At 40.5% G+C, this 21,464-nt stretch overlaps 1 protein-coding gene across 2 annotated transcripts in view; it reads left to right on the top strand.

Moving 5' to 3' along the window:
* The window catches only part of PREX2 (phosphatidylinositol-3,4,5-trisphosphate dependent Rac exchange factor 2), a 295,769-nt gene that overhangs the window by 89,998 nt on the left and 184,307 nt on the right, over positions 1-21,464 (top strand). For both annotated transcript variants that reach the window (XM_075125146.1, XM_048840883.2), the window contains 4 exons: positions 671-772; positions 2,221-2,382; positions 14,561-14,694; positions 18,442-18,545. In XM_075125146.1, the coding sequence (XP_074981247.1) occupies positions 671-772; positions 2,221-2,382; positions 14,561-14,694; positions 18,442-18,545 (502 nt within the window). The remainder of the gene's footprint in view (positions 1-670; positions 773-2,220; positions 2,383-14,560; positions 14,695-18,441; positions 18,546-21,464) is intronic.

Here is a 21,464-nt window from a genome sequence, read left to right as displayed (position 1 = left end):
ATACTGTGGTCCTGGTTGTTACCGACCTTTTTTATAGCTCATGGCTGGAAAAATTTATTTAGTTTGCATAATATCAGCAATCCAATAATTATCTTTTATTTATATATATATATATATATATATATATATATATATATATATATATATATATATATATATATATAAAAAATCAGAAGAGTGTTTCTTTTCATAGGTTTCAGAGTGGTAACCGTGTTAGTCTGTATCAGCAAAAAAATGGTTAAATGAGCTTTAGTACTACTTTGACACACACAAAAACAATTACCCAACTGCAGTTGAGTGTTATTTTTCAAAGGATGTGTTAAAGAAACAAAGTAAAATGTTAGATGTATGGTTTAGTGTCTTTAATTATTATAGTAAAGAGTAGACGAGTAGATTATGTGTCTGTTCACGATAGTTTTGCAAGTTTACCTTAATATTGTCTTTGTATATGTTAATTTACAATTCTAGGCAAGTGTGTGTTTGTGTCAATGCTTTTGGGAGAGCTTCTTTTTGATGGCAATTGCCTATATTTTAGAGCAGTGATTTCTCACAGGAAACTATAGGAAATAGTTTAATGTAATGTTTCTCTCTCTTGAACTCTTCTAGAACTCATAGTTTGGGAAAATGTCATTTCCTCAGGATTTTGTAATCAAATTTGTTTGCACCCTAGAACTGTATGTTGCTTGGAGGACGTAAGAACACAGATGTTCCATTGGAAGGATATCTAGTAACACCAATACAGAGAATATGCAAGTATCCCCTCCTTTTGAAGGTACTTATGTTTGTTACCTAGGCCTTTATATTCTGCACATAAAACTTGTTGCTATGCATATTTAAGCATGACAGTAACAAGAACCTCTCCCCAAGATGAATGATCCCCCAGATATTGGATTCACACTTGCACTCATTAAAGCCAATGGCACATCTTCCAGGGACTTCAGTGCAAAAAAGATTAACAGGCTTTGTTGGCTGAAAAGGACTGGCACCTCTCTAGTTTCAGCACCCCCTTTGTAGGGTGATAGCCACCTTTTTCATTGTTGAGAGGAAGCCATTAATTTAAACTTCAGTGAATTTAATGAGTTTGATTTCAGTTTAAGTACATGCTTAAATGCTATGATAGCTAGGGATACAATTATTCATTTGCTAACGGTAAGCATGCAATTAAGTGGCTTCCTGAATCAGTGCCATTATTAGTAAATTGTAAACTAAAACAAATGTCAAAAATGCTTTTAAATAGGTACTGTAAAAGGCAGACAGAAAGTACTTTCAGATAACAATAAAATGACACCTGTGTGTGTGTGTGTGTAATGAATGCATTACAAATTTGTGTTGGATATTGTATAGTTTTTGTTAAAAAGGAGGAAAAAACTTGCATTTTTGAAGAGGAAGCTGCATTTGTTAATTGCATTTTGACTATTGAATAAGTATTTTTTTATAATAAAATTTTATCTTCTAAAACGCTGTCAGCCCTGAAAGAGGCACATCTCACTGGACTGACAGACTGAAGGGACACACCTTAACATTTAGTCTTTTTTTTTTTATTATTTTTTAAAGTGAGGTAAATAATATTATTACTATACTGAGCCCCGAGTCACCCAGCCTATTTCTTCGGTTTTACAGTCACATTGTCCTGTTTTGAAATTGTTTTTATATTCTTTCCTGCTATGTGAGAAAAACACACAAAGAACAAAAACTAACAGATTCTACAAGAGATACATTGAGACTGATACACAAAGTTATTGTTAAATACACCAAGTGAACAAACTGCGAAAAATTAGAAAAAAACATGACCCCCTTTCAGTTCACAGTAACCATAGATACTAATTGTGACAATAATAAATAAGCACTTTAAGACATCTGTATGATTTTTGTCATTAAAAGCTGACTGTCCTATAAAAGAGTATAAAAAGAAGTTAAAGGTCAACATCAAGACCAACCTTTCAAGGGGGAGGGGAGGAGAGGAGACAGCTGAAATGAAAACTTTGTTTTTTGAAATATCACATATTCTTACTAGTTGCTAGTTTGTCTCTTAGAGCTTTATTGCCTTAGCAGGACACAATGTTGGAGGATGTGATAGGGTTCCACCTAATAAAAGAGGAGTTTGAGATCTACTGTTTAGTTTTAGCATCCCAGTCAATATGAGCTTCCTGGTAATGCACATTTGAGGATCAAAGACTGATGTAACTCTTTGTACTATATGTACTCTTTATGTATAAACAGGAGTTATTGAAGCGGACGCCAAAGAAACACAGTGACTACACAATATTACTGGAAGCTCTGCAAGCCATGAAAGCGGTCTGTTCCAATATAAATGAGGCTAAGAGACAAATGGAAAAATTAGAGGTTTTGGAAGAATGGCAGTCTCACATTGAAGGATGGGAGGTAGTGTCACCATATTTCTCATTGTGTAAGACATGGGTGCAGTGATGCAACTTTGCAAGTGGGCAATTATCAGCATATGCAGTACATTACTTTTATGACCCTGACTCGCAGGGAACTTCTCATTTCACGAGTAAAATCACAATTCTTTCTTAGGATCTACTCTGAGTAATATCAATATTCTTGTCTAAGGATCATCAATGATGCAGACACTCTCAGTGCACTAACCATCTTTCAGAAAAGACAAATTATCTAGCTCTGAATTTAGGATATTAACCATTTTAATCAAATAAGAATATATAAAAATCAGTCTGTGCCTTAGCTCTATGGATTACTAACTGTTGTTCTCAGGCTTTGCTCTTTTTGGAACTTGAAAGTCATGCCTAGTCAACTGCGGGGGAAATGTATAGAACATAAACTTTAGAAAAGTTAACAGATAAGGGATTATCTGAAGATTGCCAACAAATACATGTTCAGCAGTGTGAATACAACAGCCTTTATATTTACAGTTGAGTCTCTGAGCTGCTGAGAGGAAGGTGAAAAAACCCACCCTATCCTGGCCAGTCTGACAATGAGGGAAAAATTCCTTCCCAGTCCCATAAAGGTGACTAGCACAATGTCCACATCAGATCAAAAACACATAGTCTTACTCTAATCCCAGTGTTAGGAGAATGGGAGCTGTTAATCCAGGCATGCAGTGGTGCCTTGTTGCAGGGAAAGGGCCTGTATGCCCTCCCCTCAGGCACGCAGGAGCTAGTTGGCTTCTGCTGAGCACCTCCAGCCAGCCAAACTGATCAGCTGATGCTGCCTCTCCCCCAAAATCCAGGAGGAAGCAGGCTGTTATGAGCAGGGCAGGGGAGGAGAAGGGAGAATTGCATTAAGGGGCAAAACCATTTTTCTCCTGACAGTCCAGTCAAAGACTCCATGCCCTTGAGGCAGTGGGTGTACCTAATGTTAATTAAGTGTAGCAGAAGATTTGACTCTTTCTAAAAAAGAGCATAGTTATTTTTGTTTAGACGGAAGCATCCACGTTTGTGCAGGGAGATTTGAATATATCATTTAAAGATTGTTCCTGTGGCAGCATTCCAAATAAGTTTTTTTTTTTTCCTCTTGTTTTCAAAATTGGATAGGTAGGATCTATATTTCTACTTGTCTACCATTACGCCTTGAGTCCTGGATTTTAGAGAGTAGTGATTTTCAAACTTCTCAATCCCAGGAACCACTTACCACATTCTGCAAATATTCACAGTACATAGAAAGAAGGAATTTCTGTAAGCGCAAAGTATTATATGAATTGGTCACGTGTCTTCAACCTGATCTTACTGCATTCATTTTAGTCCCTTATCTCAAAAATAACAAATCATTAGCAGAAAGAATCCAGGGAAGGCAAAACTGATTAGAGATAGGGTATAGGGCTCATGCAAGGACATATTGTTTGTAGTATTTTGAAAATGAGAAAGTAAAGTGGATAAGGTAAAGAATTACCCACTCCCCCCAAAAGAGAAATGCAGAAAATTCAAAAAGTCTGTACTGAATTCCTAAAGATGTATACAATAATATGCATACCATGGTTACAATTACACAAATATCCCAGATGATAGTGGGGACCAATTCATGTAAAAATGAATTTTTATACTTTCTTTACATGTTTAGGGTTATGCTTTGCACTACAAAACAGCTGTTTGTTTTCCCTAATCATTTAGGGGCTTTTCCATATTTAAATTTAGGAATGCGTTCTGTATTGTGTGTGTTGTCTATTTTGTCTTGTTTACCAGGTATAACAATATATGAGGCCATTGTTAGGTCTATCATACTGTTTTAAAAGGTAAATCTTTCATCTTTTCGGTGCTAGAGAATAAATTAGGGACAAATCCTGTTTACTTTAATAATGAAAGCACTCCACTTAATTTAATGGGATGGCTAAATTTTTATTAGTCATAGTAATTTTATTGCTCGTTTTAACTGCCCTGTATGTTAGGCACTGTCCAAATTGAATAAGACAATACCCCTGCTTTGAAGATTTTACAAATGTATGCCCTAATATTACAATTCATTGCATATGGGTAGACTGCTGTACTTGTGTGGTGCTCCACTGAAATTAATGGGGCTCTCTGTAGGCACAGCAGTGAATTACATGACATGGAGCTAATTTTTGGCAATTACACAACATATAGATTTTGATGAGTCATGAGACAGTAAGGACAGGTAGTGGAAGAAGGACAGGGTGAATGTCTGTACAATGACTTGGTTAGTCAGTGAAGCTAGTGGCCAGCCTGATGGAGAAAAAATAAATAAGAAAAGATAAATGGATAGAATGAATAAATATCAAACTAATCAGTCATTTTGTGTGAGTAAGTCTAGCAGATTTGGTCCTATTCCTTCTAGCAGTCCTTTGGCTAAGAAAAAAATAATCTTGAGGAAGCTTTAGGAATCCCTTTAATTTCAAATCATCAGACAAAATTAAAAAAGTTTTCAAACAAAGATTTTTTTTAAATTTTTTTTTAAAGTAGATTTCCATGTGAAAGATTTTATTTTTGGTGACAATTGCACACATAGTAACAGTTGGACACACAGTAATTAATTAAATACAAGATTCATCTGAGTCCTGCTTGCTTTTTAAATAGTTGTTTTCCTTTAAAATTTATCATTAAAGAAAAGCCAGTGGACCAAGTCCTGTGCTGTTACACAGTTGCAGTTCCCTCCCCACTCTGAACCCTAGGGTACACATGTGGGGACCCGCATGAAAGCCCCTAAGCTTATTTCTACCATCTTAGGTTAAAAATTTCCCCAAGGCACAAATCCTTTGTCCTTGGATGGTACGCTGCCACCAGCAAGTGATTTAGATAAAGAATCAGGGAAAGGACCACTTGGAATTCCTATTCCCCCCAAGCCCTACACCCCATTCCTGGGAAGGCTTGAGAATAATATACCAACCAAATAGGTAAACCAGATTCTTAAAAACCGGAACTTTATTATAAAGGGGGAAAAAAAAGAAAAGTAAAAGAAGCACCTCTATAAAATCAGGATGGAAGGTAACTTTACAGGGTAATCCGATTCAAAACACACAAGATTCCCCTTTAGGCAAAACTTCAAAGTTACAAAAAACAGGGATAAACCTCCCTCTTAGCACAGGGAAAATTCACAAGTTGAAAACAAAAGGTAATCTAGTACGCCCTGCCTTATTTACTTACTCTTTTTGCAATATTGAGACTTACTTTAGGATGGTTTATAGGAGAAGGAGTTTTCTGACCTGGTGCTTCTCTGCTTCCCAAGAGAACACAACAACAACGAGCACAAACAAAGCCTCCCCCACCCCAGATTTGAAAGTATCTTCTTTCCCCATTGGTCCTTTTGGTCAGGTGCCACACAGGTTATTTGAGCTTCTTAGCCCCTTACAGGTAAGGAGGAATTCTAGGCTACCCTTAGCTGTATGGTCATGACAACTGCATTGTCTTTAATGGAGTTATGCTACATTTATGCCAATGTAACAGACCAGATTTGATTATGATATGACTGCCACGTGATGCCCAATCTAGCAAAGTTGCTCATTTTCCTAGAGGCATCCTTTTCATACATAGACTATATCTACTCCTTGAAACAGTATAAATGTCAGAGCTATTGTAGGAGGTAACTATTTTAGATAATTCTACACAAACAAATCCTTGAATGCAATGTATGAGAGTGGGTTTAATTAAATAAACATCTGGTTTTCTATAGAGCCTAAGAAAGAGGCAAATGTATTGAAGGTCTCTTACCAGAGGAAATGTTTAACACATTGCTTGGCTTTTTCTGGGAGGAAAAAATATTTTTAGAACTCAAGGATGAAAGCATGACTTAAATTCCCATCCAAGTGTCATAAAACTAAGCTTGTGTTTATGATAAAAAGAGATGTATGGGAAAAACAGAACATCTGCTTCAAGAAAGAAGATTCTTAATACAATTACCTTTTCACTTAATATTCTAGATTGTTAAATATATTGGGCTTAATTCAGAACTTGTATAAGTGGGTTTCTAAACTGGTGGAATGGCTCAGGAATTAAAAACATCTGGCAGTAAAATTTGTGCGAAGGTGGCAACAAGAGAGAGAAGAAAACACGTGCACACGCAAAATGGTTTTTCATGTAAGCAGAACACTGAAAATCCCAGCTTGGTTTCAACCCAGCTTAGTACCAGTTGGATGGGAAATTCTGCCATCTCTTAGGCTTTCCCCCGTCTTACCACCAAAATAGCTGTTTTTATCGAGATTTTTGTATTCATGAGAGTCTGAAGTTACGTCTAGAATGCACATAACTGCCTGCAGTAGTTATATGCCTCAGTGAAAAGCAGGCCATGTCCACACTGCAGTGTGGAGATACATGTGTCAGTGAATGGGCTCTGGCAGCAGGGAAAGGCTCCAGCAGCGGGGAGCTGCCAAAACCTTTTCCAGTAGCTTCCCTGCTGCCAGAGTTTTTCCATGCTCCTGGAGTGTTTCACAGCAGCAGGAAAACAATGGAACATTACATTGCTAAAAGCAGCCATGTAGCTGGGAGAGGTACTGCTTGGGTGCGAAGGGTACGTACCCTCAGGGTTCAGGCATATCTTTACTCTACTGGCCTAAGCAGTTCCTCACAGTGTACGTCTGTTTGCACCTGTGCCAGGGGGGCACGTAGCGTTTGTACTCTACATGCCACTAAAAGGAGTGTGCAGTGTAGATGTACTCTGATTGTGCTTGAAGTCCTCAGTCCTGCCATATTTTTTACCCCATGAAAAGACTAAATGAAGAGTTAATTCCCTTTTTGTTGAGCAACTGTGTCCGTCACAGGGTCTCTGCTGAGGTCCTGTCCATTGACTTGAATGGAATTGCATCCATTTACATCAGGTGTGAATTTGGCCCAGTATATTTTGGATGAATAACTTTATTTCACAAATATTAAAAACAACAAACACTGATTCTGAACTTATAGTGCTGTATCACAAGTGCTTCATTTAATGCTAGTAAACATTAACTGAAGTACTGTGGTATTGATGCTGTATCAAGGTTGAGAACCTGCAGCCCCATTCTACAGACTAGGAATATAAATCCATGTTTTTCCATGGGAATTCCGTTAACAGTGACTTTTCTTATGTTTGATCTTACCCAAATAATTTGTCCTGAACCCAAATATTTACTAAAATCTTGTCCTGCTGCTTTTGAATGATCTAAATGGGGCAAAAAAATTGTTCTAAATTCACCTGAGAAATTTTCCACACACTTTTTGTGCTTGGACCAATCAAAAATATTGTGATTCTAAAACTTCAGAAAAAGAAAAGGAGAACTTGTGGCACCTTAGAGACTAACAAATTTATTTGCGCATAAGCTTTCGTGAGCGACAGCTCACTTCATCGGATGCATTCAGTGGAAAATACAGTGGGGAGATTTATATACATAGAGAACATGAAACAGTGGATGTTACCGTACACACTGTAACAAGAGAGTGATCGCTTAAGGTGAGCGATTACCAGCAGGAGAGGGGGGGCGGGGACTTTGGCAGTGATAATCAAGGTGGGCCATTTCCAGCAGTTCACAAGAATATCTGAGGAACAGTGGGAGGTGGAGGGGGGGACTAAACATGGGGAAATAGTTTTACTTTGTGTAATGACCCATCCACTCCCAGTCTCTATTCAAGCCTAAGTTAATTGTATCCAGTTTGCAAATTAATTCCAATTCAGCAGTCTCTCGTTTGAGTCTGTTTTTGAAGTTTTTTTGTTGAAGAATTGCCACTTTTAGGTCTGTAATCGAGTGACCAAAGGGATTGAAGTGTTCTCCAACTGGTTTTTGAAGGTTATAATTCTTCGTCTGATTTGTGTCCATTTATTCTTTTACGTAGAGACTGTCCAGTTTGACCAATGTACACGGCAGAGGGGCATTGCTGGCACATGATGGCATATATCATATTGATAGATGTGTAGGTGAACGAGCCTCTGATAGTGTGGCTGATGTGATTAGGCCTTTCCAAGAAGCCAAGTGATAATGCAGCCCCACAGCTTGCTCTGGCACGCCCATTCATCTGTGGCAAAGTACACAAGGCACAAATAACAGGTTCCAGCCTATGGGTTCAAACTGTTCTATTCACACCCTACAACTGGGTTCACAGGTAGTGGCTGAAGTGAATGAAAGATACAGTTGAGGTAGAGCTAAGGCTATCCCAGACGAAAAGGATGTGTAAAAACTAGATCATATTGGCAGAAATGTTTATTATCTGTGGAGTTGCATCTTTGCCTTGCCAACCACCGGGATCCCTTGGCCTGGTATGACTGTCCAGACAACTGGACCAGAATAGATGCAAACACAGGCCACAAAGAAGGAAGCTTCTGCCATCCGCCTCCTCGGTCATTTCAGTTCAGGCAGCCACAGGCCAGGATGGCATACCTACCAGCTCAGGTCTCACTGACCCTTTCCTTCCTTTTGGAAACAGGTTATCTAGTTCCTAAGTGTGTGGAAGAACATCACATCAGACCAATGGGGACTAAGCATGGTGGAATCAGAATATACCCTGCCTTTTCTATCTCCCTTCCTGCCTCTCTTCCCAGTCTCTTTTCAGGGACCCATCTCATGAGTCTATATTGGGAGCTATAGAGGAGGTGCCTCATCCTCACTGGGGAAAAGGGTTTTACTCTCAGTACTTCCTAATACTGAAAGCCAGAGAGGGTGAGGCCCATTTTAGATCTTCAGAACCTAAACAAATACATCAAAAAGTTAAAGTTCCTTATGGTTTCCTTTGCTGTAATTATCCCTTCTCTAGCTGAAGGTGATTGGTATGCTGCCCTCGATTTACAGGATGCCTATTTCCATGTGGCAATCCTCCCTGGCCACAGAAGATTCATGGTGGGAGGAGATCATTTCCAGTCCACCGTAATAGATTGAAGAATATCATCTGCATGGGTGATGGGTAAGGGTTTTCATCAACTATCTGGCGGTGGTGGCAGCCTACCTCTGCTGTTGAGACGTCCACTTGTATCAGTACCTGGATGAGTGGTTGGTGCAGGTCCACTCCACATACCATATTCTAGAAGGACAAGGTGTAGTTTAGGCTGCGTCTTAATTTCTTTCCAAACTAGTGTCTGATTTTCACCTTAATCGGTCAATACAGTCACTTGTCTTTTTTTTCCAAAGTCACATACTCACAAAATGAACAAACGTTGCACGCTTCAGAGATGCACTGAGCCCTAGCCTTTTACCTGGGTAGAACAAAGCTATTTTGGGGTTTCTCTTCAGCTGTTTATATTCTATGAAGAATGAATGAGAGGTCACCCTATTACAGCACAACAGCTTTCTAAATGGATTACCAGGTTCATTATTATGTGCTATGCTGTTAAAAGTCATTTGGCTTCTGTTGCATTTGTGGGAAACGTGTCTATCACGTACATCTGCAGAGCAGTGGCATTGTCCTCTATATATGTTTGGTAGACACTATGCAATTTCTACAGCATCAAGGGAAGACACAAATGTGGGAAAAGCAATACTGTAGTCACTCTTCAGATGAGACTCCTAGCCCCATCTCCATTTTAAATAGCTTGGGTGGATATATACAGTCACTTGAAGAAGAAAAAATGGTTACTCACTCAACCTTGTAACTGTTGTTCTTTGAGATGTGTTGCATAGGTCCATTACATTACATTACCCACCCTTCTTCCCCAACACATGGGAGTTTACCATTGAAATTCCACTATGAAGGAACTGAAGGATTGACAGGGCAGTGCTGCCCTTGCCTTACAGCAGAGGTTCACAAATTGGTTTTCCCTGAGGCCCACCTATGCAGTTGCAATAGGCACTGTAGCCCACTATTAACACTTCTGGAGGAAAATTATTAATTTTATTTATTACATACACATGAAATGTATGTACCAGCAGGAGGCCAGTACTCACTGGGAGCATCTTTCCACTCCCCTCCTGATCCCGGCCCTTCAGTGCTGTGGCCTGAGGGCAGTGGTACCCCTCCTCTCGAAAAGGAGTGCACCCCATTGATGCCCCGGAGTGCCAGGGGCAAAAGCCCTGAACTCACCCCCAAAATTGAGTCAAAGCTCCATGTGGCTCCCTTACCATACACAAGGTCCCCCTGGTCACTGCCCCCAAGGGGCACTGGTAGTCATGTGGGGGTGGGCTGAGGTTCCTTGGTGTTGCCTGCCATGGGTGGCAGTTCTGGCACATTCTGCACATTCTGGGGCAGAGGGGTGAGGGGGATGACACCAAGACCAGTTTTGTCCAAGATAGAGGACACTGATGACAGATGGCTCATGGGGAGGTGGAGGGTGCGGCACGGATTGTGGCATATGAAGAGTTAAGGATGTTTCAGAAGGGGTGGGGTATCTGTGTTTTAGGTCAGGGGAACCAACAGGTAGCAAAATGCCTGAGCAAGCCCAGTTGCTGGGAACAGGCTGAGGATGCTCCCGCTGGTAGCTTCATGCTCCACCCTGGGGAGGGATGGCTGGCTGGCTGGTGAGGGTACCACGTGTGGCCTGCAATGGAGAGGTGTTGCGGGGGGTGGGGTTGGATCCTAGCATGGACAGCAGAGATGGGAGTGGGGAAGCGGACAGTGCATGCGGGAAGGGGGTGTCTCCTGCCCCCCCCCACTGCAAAACAGCACACCCACACCCTGCCACTGGCAACTGAGATGGAAGGGACAGCTTAGTGCACGGGGCAGGGGGGAGTCCCTGATACTCCCTACTGAAAAATAGCAACCCCCTGCCCCCGCCCCCCAGCCACATGCAAGCCAGATACTGAGTTCTGGTCTACACTGGGGAGGGTGGGGGGATTTATCTGAGTTATGCAACTTCAGCTACATGAATAATGTAGCTGAAGTCGATGTACTTAGATCGACTTACCATGGTATCTCCACCCCGGTGAGTTGACTGCTGTTGCTCCCCCGCCTCTTGCAGCGCTGGAGTACAGGAGTCGATGGGAGAGCGCTCAGGGGTCGATTTATTGCGTCTAGACTAGACGCGATAAATCAATCCCTGCTGGATCGATCGCTGCCCGCCGATGCGGCGGGTAGTGAAGACATACCCTGAGAAAGGGAAGAGGAAACCTCCCAGCTATCCATCTGCTGCTTCCCCAACCCCAGCTCCTCCGCCCCTCTGAAAAATCCATCTCGTCCAGACCCTCCCCCAAACTCCTGTGTAAACATGCTCTCGGTGCAGCCTTTGTCAGGCAGGGCAAGTGGATGGGGCAGTGTGCCATGGAGCTGCATTGAAGTGCTAGAGCCAGGAGGGGAGTGGAAAGATGCAGTTTGGGGGGGCAATGCCCCTACATGCCCCCACTCCCAATCTCTGACCCTGCCAACGGACAACCCGGGACTGTGTTGCATCCCACCTTTGGGCCGTGACCCACAGTTTGGGAACCCCTGCCTTGGAAGCCGGGGCAGATGCATAGCTCTCTCACAGATACTACTTGGGAAAACTCTCCAGCACTGGTGCACGAGATATGCACATACCTACTCCATAGACATATGCAACACATCTTGAAAAATAAGAGTTATAGGAAGGTGAGTGATCTTTTTTTCTGGCCCTTACAGTGCTAAATAAATAAAAAGAATATTGAAAGGTTCTCTATGCTGAGTGGGTTGTGATAGTGTTCTGTGGAAGAGCTGGATTTGATTTCTTTCTCACTCTCCAGGGCTTCAATGAATACAGTAACACTTAACAAAAATCACTGACATACAGCTATACCGTCACAAGTCAGATCTTGTCAAATGTTATAAGATAAGCAAGGTTATCATTATTTAATATTCAGATGGGAGATCTCCAAGGGAAAAGGAGTCCATGAAACACTTGTTTATTTAATGCAACATGCTGCAGCCATTTTTTCATCTCATGGGACCTCAGCCGGCAGTTTCTTAAGAATGGAAAAGAAAAATAACACCTAGAGTAGTGATATGATGAAAACTACAGTTAATGCAGTGTGAAAATTGAGACTTTAATCATGTGTCAGGCATTCAGAGTCAAAATAACCTATCCATTTTACCTGTGCATAAAGTACGGCATTGGTTTTCACACTGTGGGCACACTTCGCTGTGGGGGACATAATGAGGTTATCGGGGGTGGGGGAGTGCAGGATGGGCTGCCGGGCTGTGGCTGGGTGTCAGGTCCAAGGCAGGGAATCAGTGAGGAGTGCACGCAGGGAGTCCCAAGCGGTCAGTGAGGGAGGGAGAGTGAGGAGCCCCAATATGGTCTGTACCACATTGTCATGGGTGCCTCTGGGGATGGAGCCAGTGGTCCTGCTGCCATCCCAGGTGTGAGCCACTTGCTTAACTCAGTGAGTCTTTCCTGGACTGGCAGGAGTTGGGGGAAGGGGCAGCAAAAAAAAGTTTGGTCAATAGGGTCTTTTGGTACATGAACGTGGAACAATAAGCTGCATTACTACAGCTGTTTGGAAAATGGTTATCTTCCCCCCAATAACAATGAAAACAAGATTTTTCATCAAAATTTTCCACAGAAAATTTCATTTTTTTGTAGAAAAAACAAAAAAAATTGCCGAAAAGTTGGTGGTTTTCTGTCTAGTGGCTCCAGATGGCACAGCCAGACACGTAGATTTGGCAAATTCATTCTGAAAGACAGTGTGTGTAAATGGTTGAAACTTGCCCTAGTAGATTCTTGAGTCTGTTCCCAGCTCTGCCAGTGACATTGTGCAACCGCTTTTACTTTAACAGTACAGTGAATGAATGATACATGTCTGCCTCCTAAGACTGGAGTTTGACGGCTTGTCTCCTCAGTGCATTAGTCCACATACAAGGGGTGTGAATTCTAGAGCTCACTAGTGTGTTGCACACTAATGGGCCCATATGGTCCGTGCTGATGCACACTAACAGTTCCCTAGAGTGCATTAATGTAGTCCCATTTCAAACAGTACACTTTTAGTGTACACAGGGAAGTTAGTGTGCAACATGTTAGTGTGCACTGGAAATGTATACCCCTGTAGTAAAGATTGTGAAGTACAAAGAAGTAACAACACTCAGAGGAAGAGCTGTGACTAGAACCCCTGATTTCCTCCTGGATCTCAACTCAGAGCATCTTCTCTTGGGCCAAAGTAATGGGGTTATAGGGAAACGGTATCCATGACTGCTGCTTCTTTTGCATCCCCCACATCCTCAACTATAGCTCTGTTCCTATCATGAAAGTAGCTCATAGCACCATAGGTGCACGCTCAGTGTAACTGGCACGTAGAGAGATCTGTGGAGTTATAGTGTGCTCACTGTAGACAGCATATTCAGAAATTTTAGCAGCAAAGTCTTTAACGAGCTCCTTTACATGAGTATATGGTGATTTTCCGGTGTTTATATCTCACCAAAACTGCCTGAATTGTCAGGGGACAGCAAAAGATAGGCAATCTCCCAGCCAAATGTCAAGTTCCTTCTCTAAAGCACTGAGATGCTAGAACTCTTCAAACAAACCACTGGAGAACTTTTTAATCATTGGAAAAACTACTTATTTTTCACTAGCGTTAGTTTTCAAACAGCTGACCTATTTTCACTGACACTTGAAAAAAATCATCCTTAGAAAGAGAGAAGCATGGAAAATTTCATCAAATGGTTAAAGTTTGGCAAAATTAAAAACAATTGAGAACAGGGACTATAATGGAATGTGTTAAAACCTTTATTGTAGGTTTCATTGTCAGCTTTGTCTATAATTTGTATTTTGATCGTTTTTATTTTTTGAAAGTTTGGTATGAAAGTACATACATTTAACTATTTAAAATACATCAGAACTACTTCACTGACAAATTAGGTTCAGTGTGACAGAATTTCTGTTGTGTGCAGTCTTCTGAAACGACCCCTCTAATTTCATTTTTTCATAAGAATTTGACCATACTTAAGCTATTTGAAGGTCATTGTTATGGTTTTTATAGCCAACCTAGCTCTAATCATTTGGCTAAATTGTCACAGAGATTAATATAATTTGAGAGATTTAATAATCCACAAAAAAAAAGTGAGAAAAAAACCCAGAACCTGATGGTAACAGGAGATTAATGCAAAGTCTTCATTAAATAAACATTTCAAATCAGTGTTTAAACTTAAAAGCAAACTACTGTGTGTTTTTCTTTCTAGTAATTTTAAAAAAAGGAACTGCTATAATTGAAAATTAATTTGTATGGAAATCTGTATTCTGCTTGGTTTTGCAAACGTCATCAATTTGCATGGACTAATCTGCTTCTCGCCATTTGGTTTAGGGGTCCAACATCACAGATACATGCACGGAAATGCTAATGTATGGAGTTTTGCTGAAAATTTCTGCAGGAAATATCCAGGAGCGTGTATTTTTTCTTTTTGACAATCTTTTGGTCTACTGTAAACGAAAACACAGGTAATTTATTAGCTTTTACTGTAGAAATTATTTACATTTTTCCCATACGAACAAGTACGTCATAGTGAGAGACTTAAAAGAAATTGATATTGCCTAAATAACTAGTACAGAGATGGGGAAACTGTTTTAATTGTGGTATAAGGCACTAACATTGCTAAGAGAAACATGCAAGAGGACCCCTGTGCCTGCACAGATGCCATTTATAGAATTGAGGCTTAAGGGTAATATTTTCAAAAGTGCCTATGGGACTTATGATCCTCACGACCACTTTCAAAAGTGACGTACATTTAAGAGCCTAAATCTTATTGAAAGTCAGAACTTAGACTCTTAACAATAACCATCCAAGAATATCCAAAGTCAGTGGGATTCTGGATATAAATGAAAGAATCATCCTAAAGAATAATTTGTAAATAATATATATTTAAGGTGTGTGAGAAGTCTTAAAAAATGTGTGAGAGACTTCAACTGTCTATTGTTTTGATTGGGAGTACAATTCCTGTTTGAAAACTGTCAGATATATACTTTTTACACAGAGCTGTGAATAGATTTGACTCCTTATTCCTAAAAAAAATCTATCTAGTTATTTTCTGAATGTTTGTACAAAATAAGTTATATACTTTATTCACGTGATCACATGTACAGTATGCTCTATGATTTATTTATCTCAGAGCATCAGGATAAGATTATATCCCGATGCTATGAAAATCTCTTCATCTGCATTAGTTACAGATTTGGGGAAAGATGTTCTCTAGGATCTATAGTGGCTTCTACTGGAATAGACCCTTGTGGAGGGCATTGGGTGTGGAAGGTCTGCCAAGGCAGGATGCTGCAGTGTTGGAGAGCAGCCACAGACTCCTTTGCATTAGAAAGAAATAGGGAGCCACTTCAGATCAAAAAGTTTGTGGCACCAGTTTTGAAGGGACTTTGTCAGAGTGGCCAGGAAATGCACTGATTCAGCCTTCTCCTGTAATGGTTCCCATAAAAAGAGCTGCTAGGGAGCTCCCAGCAGGAGTTAAAACAGCTCTCCCCAGGTGAAAAAGGGTGGTAGTGCAAATATTGCCTGCTAATTTGGGGCTTTTACAGGTGTAAGGAGCTGCACGGGCGCCGGCTTCCTCTTATCCCCAGGAATGCTCAACCCCCATTCCACCCCAGGCCCTGCCCCCACTCCACCCATTCCCCCAAGACCTCACCCCTGCCCCACCTCTTCCCATCCCCGCTCCACCCCATCCTCCGCCCCCCTTCCCCCAACCCCAGCACCTTCTGCACGCCGCTGAACAGTTGATCACTGGCAGGCAGGAGGCGCTGGGAGGGAGGCGGGGAGGGAGAGAAGCTGATCAGTGTGGCTGTCAGCAGGCGGGAGGCACTGGGGGGGGAGGGGGAGGAGGAGAAGGAGCTGATCTGCAGGGCTGCTGGTGGATGCTGAGCACCCACTATTTTTTCCAGCCCCAGAGCACCCATGGAGTCGGCACGTATGAGGAGGTATAATTTACACCTTGGTGCACTAGCTCTAGTGAATCTGCCTCTTTGTTTTTATGATTCAATATTTGAGGACTGTGTTGTAGAAATTCCACAGAATTTACTGTAAGAAGGTATATTTATTTTTGATTTTCAGTTAAAACATAGTTTAGGTTAAAAATGTTTATCATTCTGCCCTCCAATAAAATTTCAAGATAGTTTATATAGGATATAAAAATGCTATTAAATATCTCTTATCAATGGCCTTTTAAAAAGAATGAAGCAAAGTAGAAAGGAAGCAAGTGGGGTTTGAGAGCAGAACTCTGATGAGGAAAACAGGAAATCTGGGTAAAGGACAGGGATTGTTAATAAGATGAAGATTTATAAATGTTGAAATGGAAATTAGATACACAAACTTATAAATATTTTGTTACACTATAACAACTAATAATAATATCGAGCTCTTGTCCTTAGATCTCAAAGAACTTTACAAAGGAGGTCAGTATGATTTCCCCTATTTTACAGTTGCGGAAACTGAGGCACAGAGAGGGGAAATGACTTGCCTAAGGTCACCCAGCATGCCAGTGGCAGATCCAGGAATAGAACCAAGGTCTCCTAAATTCCAGTCCAGGGCTATAGTCACTAGGCAACACTGCCTTGCCTGTAGTCCCTCATGTGATCAGACATAGAGAAAATTATAATTCAATGAGAACAAATTAAATCCTAGTTAGTGTGATATGAGGCTTGAGATTTTAGTTTCAAAGAAGTCAGGGGATTCATAGTTAAGGTTCCTTTAAGAACTTTTACTCAGCCACATAAATGTGTTTCCAGTCTGTTGTGAGAGGGGAACAGGCATCTGGTGAATGGCTAAGATGAGTTATTGTTGGAGGAAAAGGTGCCCATCTTGGATAAAATACTTACATTTCATGCAGAAGCTGAAAGCATTTGATCTATGACACTAAAGTCTTAAGGTTCTTTCTTCTCCTTTCTTCCCCCTTATTTCCTTTCCCATCCCCAAAGATAGATGCCTGTTTAGAATGTTTGTAACTAGCCAATATATGTATTTCATCACTATGGCTTTGATTCTGGAAAGCATCTCTGTTCAGGATGCTACTTGAGCGCATGCTTATATGTTCTTCACTCTCATTGAAGTCAACAGAACTGTGCTTAATGTTAAGCATGTGCTTAAGTGCTTCTCTGAATGGGGGGCTAACATTGCTAAATCAAATATCACCTATACAAATGTAGGTGACCAAAATTAAAGAATGAAGGGTGAAATCCGGGCCTCATTAAAGTCAATGCTTTTTTTTTAATTGCTATAATTTCTATAAAAACAATATGTATACTAACTGGAACTCATAGCTCATACTGCCTCATCTCTGCTGTGTTCCCTGGCCTTTTGTATTTGTGTCATTCCCTTTTAATACTGAAGCAAGAAAAAATTTGCACGGTCAATATGCCTATTTTATGTTTGATAAAAATGTACTAACCAAACTGTTGTTCAGATAAGGATTATTCAGTAAGCATATGGGAAAGAAAACTGCCCTGTAAGCATAATGGATCATTCAAGTTAATGCAGGTGGATATACTTGGAGTATCCTACCTCAATCAGTGCTTAAGAAGTTAAAGAAAATAACTGACTGTGCATATTCAGCACATGGTTATCACAGTCATAAGCTATGCTGTGCTTTAAGGCATTTACTTTTGAAATAAAATGGAACATACTCTTCACCCAGAGCTCCCTACATGGCATATTGGAAGTTTAGAAAAGAAATTGGTCTTAGAGATATCTGAGAGCCAAGAGCATCAGAACATTTCATAACAGTTCCAAAAATCTTCTTGTTCTGATAACTCGATAGTGGATGCATCAATGTTTATCAAACATTCCAGAATGATTCTCTCCTGGAAATATGAGAGGCTTCAGCCCAAAAGGTAGTTAATCAGCAAACTAGAAGTGACTGATAAAAGAGGTTTAGAATGAAAATGCTGTGTGTGTGTATGGAGGGGGAAAGGGGTGTCATCCTAACTGAACTTTCTCCAGTTTCCTCACTGTACTATTGTAAGCTAAACTGTATTATGAGTTAACTATAATTTTATAGCAGCTCTATAAGAGATGTAAGTTCTTTGTGACAGGGTCCATTCTGATTTCTACAGCACCAGTACAATTGGACCTTGATTCTTATAGCAGCCATTAGATGCTACTGAAATACATAAAAATAATAGTAGTTATGGTACAGAAACAATGTATAGTATGGTGTTTGGACAATGTTCTTATGCTTTTTCTCTTACAAGACGTTTGAAAAACAGCAAAGCCTCTACTGATGGCCATCGGTATCTTTTTCGAGGCAGAATAAACACAGAGGTAATGGAAGTGGAGAACGTAGATGATGGCACAGGTGAGTACATTTGAAGCGATCAGTTATAACATAAAGAACCTCGTCTTGTATGTGCTGAGCATCTCCTGTGGATTGTTAAGCAGTCTCAAGTGCCATAGATTCCTGAGGGAGTGGAGAGTGCTCAGCACCTTGCAGTATTAGCTTTAAAGGAAATAATAAAGATCTCACTTTATAGGAGCAGATAGTCCCAATAAAACTGTGCTTCTGTGACACATCACTGATTTCAAACATTATGAGCTGGGCAGTTACTGTTCTAGGGCTGCTCTTATAGATTCATAGATACTAAGGTCAGAAGGGACCATTATGATCATCTAGTCTGACCTCCTGCACAACACAGGCCACAGAATTTCACCCACCCACTCCTGCGAAAAACCTCTCACCTATGTCTGAGCTATTGAAGTCCTCAAATCGTGGTTTAAAGACCTCAAGGAGCAGAGACTCCTCCAGCAAGTGACCCGTGCCCCGTGCTACAGAGGAAGGCGAAAAACCTCCAGGGCCTCTTCCAATCTGCCCTGGAGGAAAATTCCTTCCCAACCCCAAATATGGCGATCAGCTAAACCCTGAACATATGGGCAAGATTCACCAGCCAGATACTACAGAAAATTCTTTCCTGGGTAACTCAGATCCCACCCCATGTAACATCGCATCACAGGCCATTAGGCCTATTTACCATGAATATTTAATTACCAAAACCATGTTATCCCATCATACCATCTCCTCCATAAACTTATCGAGTTTAATCTTAAAGCCAGATAGATCTTTTGCCCCCACTGCTTCCCTTGGAAGGCTATTCCAAAACTTCACTCCTCTGATGGTTAGAAACCTTCGTCTAATTCCAAGTCTAAACTTCCTGGTGGCCAGTTTATATCCATTTGTTCTTGTGTCCACATTGGTACTGAGCTTAAATAATTCCTCTCCCTCTCCAGTATTTATCCCTCTGATATATTTATAGAGAGCATTCATGTAGCATTCATATATGTTATTCATATAGCTGGAGTAGTGTTACTTAGGTCGACTTACCCTGGTAGTGAAGACAAGCCCCTAGTCTATCAGTTACAGTTGACTGATTTAAACTGGTGGCAGAGTCATGATGAAATGCTAAAGTGATGTTTATTGTCTTGACTGAAATGGTGCTTTAAATTTCACTTTATAACATGCAGCACGCTTACATGAGAGATTCCTGTTCCTATAATGTGGTAATAAAAACAGTTTTGAAAGTTGTGTCTTTTAGAACATTATCTTATTTGCTTTTAAATGCTATACTTGCAACACAATAAGTTTAAAAAGAGGAAAAGGGAAAAAGATATTTTATTCCTTTACAATTTTAATGCATAGAGCTGGTCATAATTTTCTTGTTTTTTGTTTAAAGACACACACCTACACACACCCTGGAAAGTGAAAACTGAAAACATTTTGTATATATGTTTGGGTTTCAGTTAAAATTTTCCAGGTTTTTGGAAGCCAAACATTTTTACCAACACATGACATGTTTTTGGCTTTCAGTTTAAAAAAAATGAAATACTTTGGAGGTTTATTTTTTCAGTTCGGGATTTCTGCCTCACACGCTGCAGCACATAGAAGGGGGAGAGGGTAAATTGGGAAGGGAAAGAAGCAGCCCCTTCTTCCCCATGGGAGGAAGGCTTACTAGTGAGAGGGGTAGGAGGAAGGAGAGGGAACTCTGGATAGAGTGGACTGAGAATTATCCAACTAAATGTTTTTTCATTAGAAAATGTTTATTTGTTGAAATTGAAACTGTCCACCAAAAACATTTGAACAAATCTCCTTATTCAAAAAATTTTGGGAAAAAGGTTTGGAAATGATTGAAATCTGTTTTCAACATTTTTTAAATGAAAGGTTTCATTTTCTGATTTGAAATGACTACTTCTTTAGAAATTTTTGGTAAACTATATTAAAACATGTTAAAATGTATAAAAGGTAAAAAAATGAAATATTTAAAAATTATGAAAACATTTTGACCCAATTCATTTTTTTCTGGACAATAACTTTGCACAAAATTTTGGTATTTTGAATTTTTGTCCAATGCGGGGATGGGAAACTTAAAATCTCAAAAAGTCTTGTGGGACAGGAAAGCCATTTCTTGCCCAGCTCTGCTTGTGGAGAACTGTCCTAGCTACTCCCAGTTAACGTCTCATCATTGCCAGCATGTCTCCACTGCTCTCTGCCCCATCAGAGATGAACCTCTGCTAGCCAGGTGAGCATATATCTAAATTTACTGCAAAAAACAATTGGCATTTTCTGACCAGCTCTACTAATACAGAATTTCACTTAGGAAGTTGATTTTCTTTAAGAAAAACTAATAGAGATTGGTGGTGGAGGGGATGCGGATGATGACCACTCTGAGGGGCTGGAAGAAGCAGGTGGTGGGTGGAGCCAAGGAGAAATCAGGTAGATGAAGGAGGGAGGGAGTTGGTAGTTGGTTGGTTTTCATGTTTTTCAAGATTACAGTATGATAAGTATCTTCATAGCAAGTCAGAGGGAGGGTTTTCAGTCCTGCTTCCTTCTCTAACTATTGTTCCTTTCCCCTTCTCTTCATCTCCAAGCTGTTTGAGCATGCTGTTTAGTCCCAGTGCTCCTCCATTTTCTTTGTCAGTCGGCTTCCACCCTTTTTGTGCCACTGAAACTTACTTCACAGCAGACACTAATGACCTCTTCCTCATCCAGTCTAAGGGTGATATCTCCTTGCCCATTATTCTTGGTATTTCTACAATCTTTGGCCTGTTAACCCCCAGCTTCTACTTGGGACCCTTTCATCCTTGGTTTTTGTGACTCTCATCTTTTCTTGGCTCTCCTCCGACCTTGCTGACCACTCCTTCAATGTAGTCTTTAGTGAATCCTCTTGTTCCTTCTCCTCCTGTTTCTCTCTTGTGTTTCCTATAGTTTTGCCTACAATCCTTTCAT

The sequence above is a fragment of the Caretta caretta genome, chromosome 2 (assembly GCF_965140235.1).
Source record: "Caretta caretta isolate rCarCar2 chromosome 2, rCarCar1.hap1, whole genome shotgun sequence".
Taxonomy (NCBI): domain Eukaryota; kingdom Metazoa; phylum Chordata; order Testudines; family Cheloniidae; genus Caretta; species Caretta caretta.
Note: the sequence above shows the minus strand (reverse complement) of the source record. Positions and strands in the feature narration are given on the sequence as shown.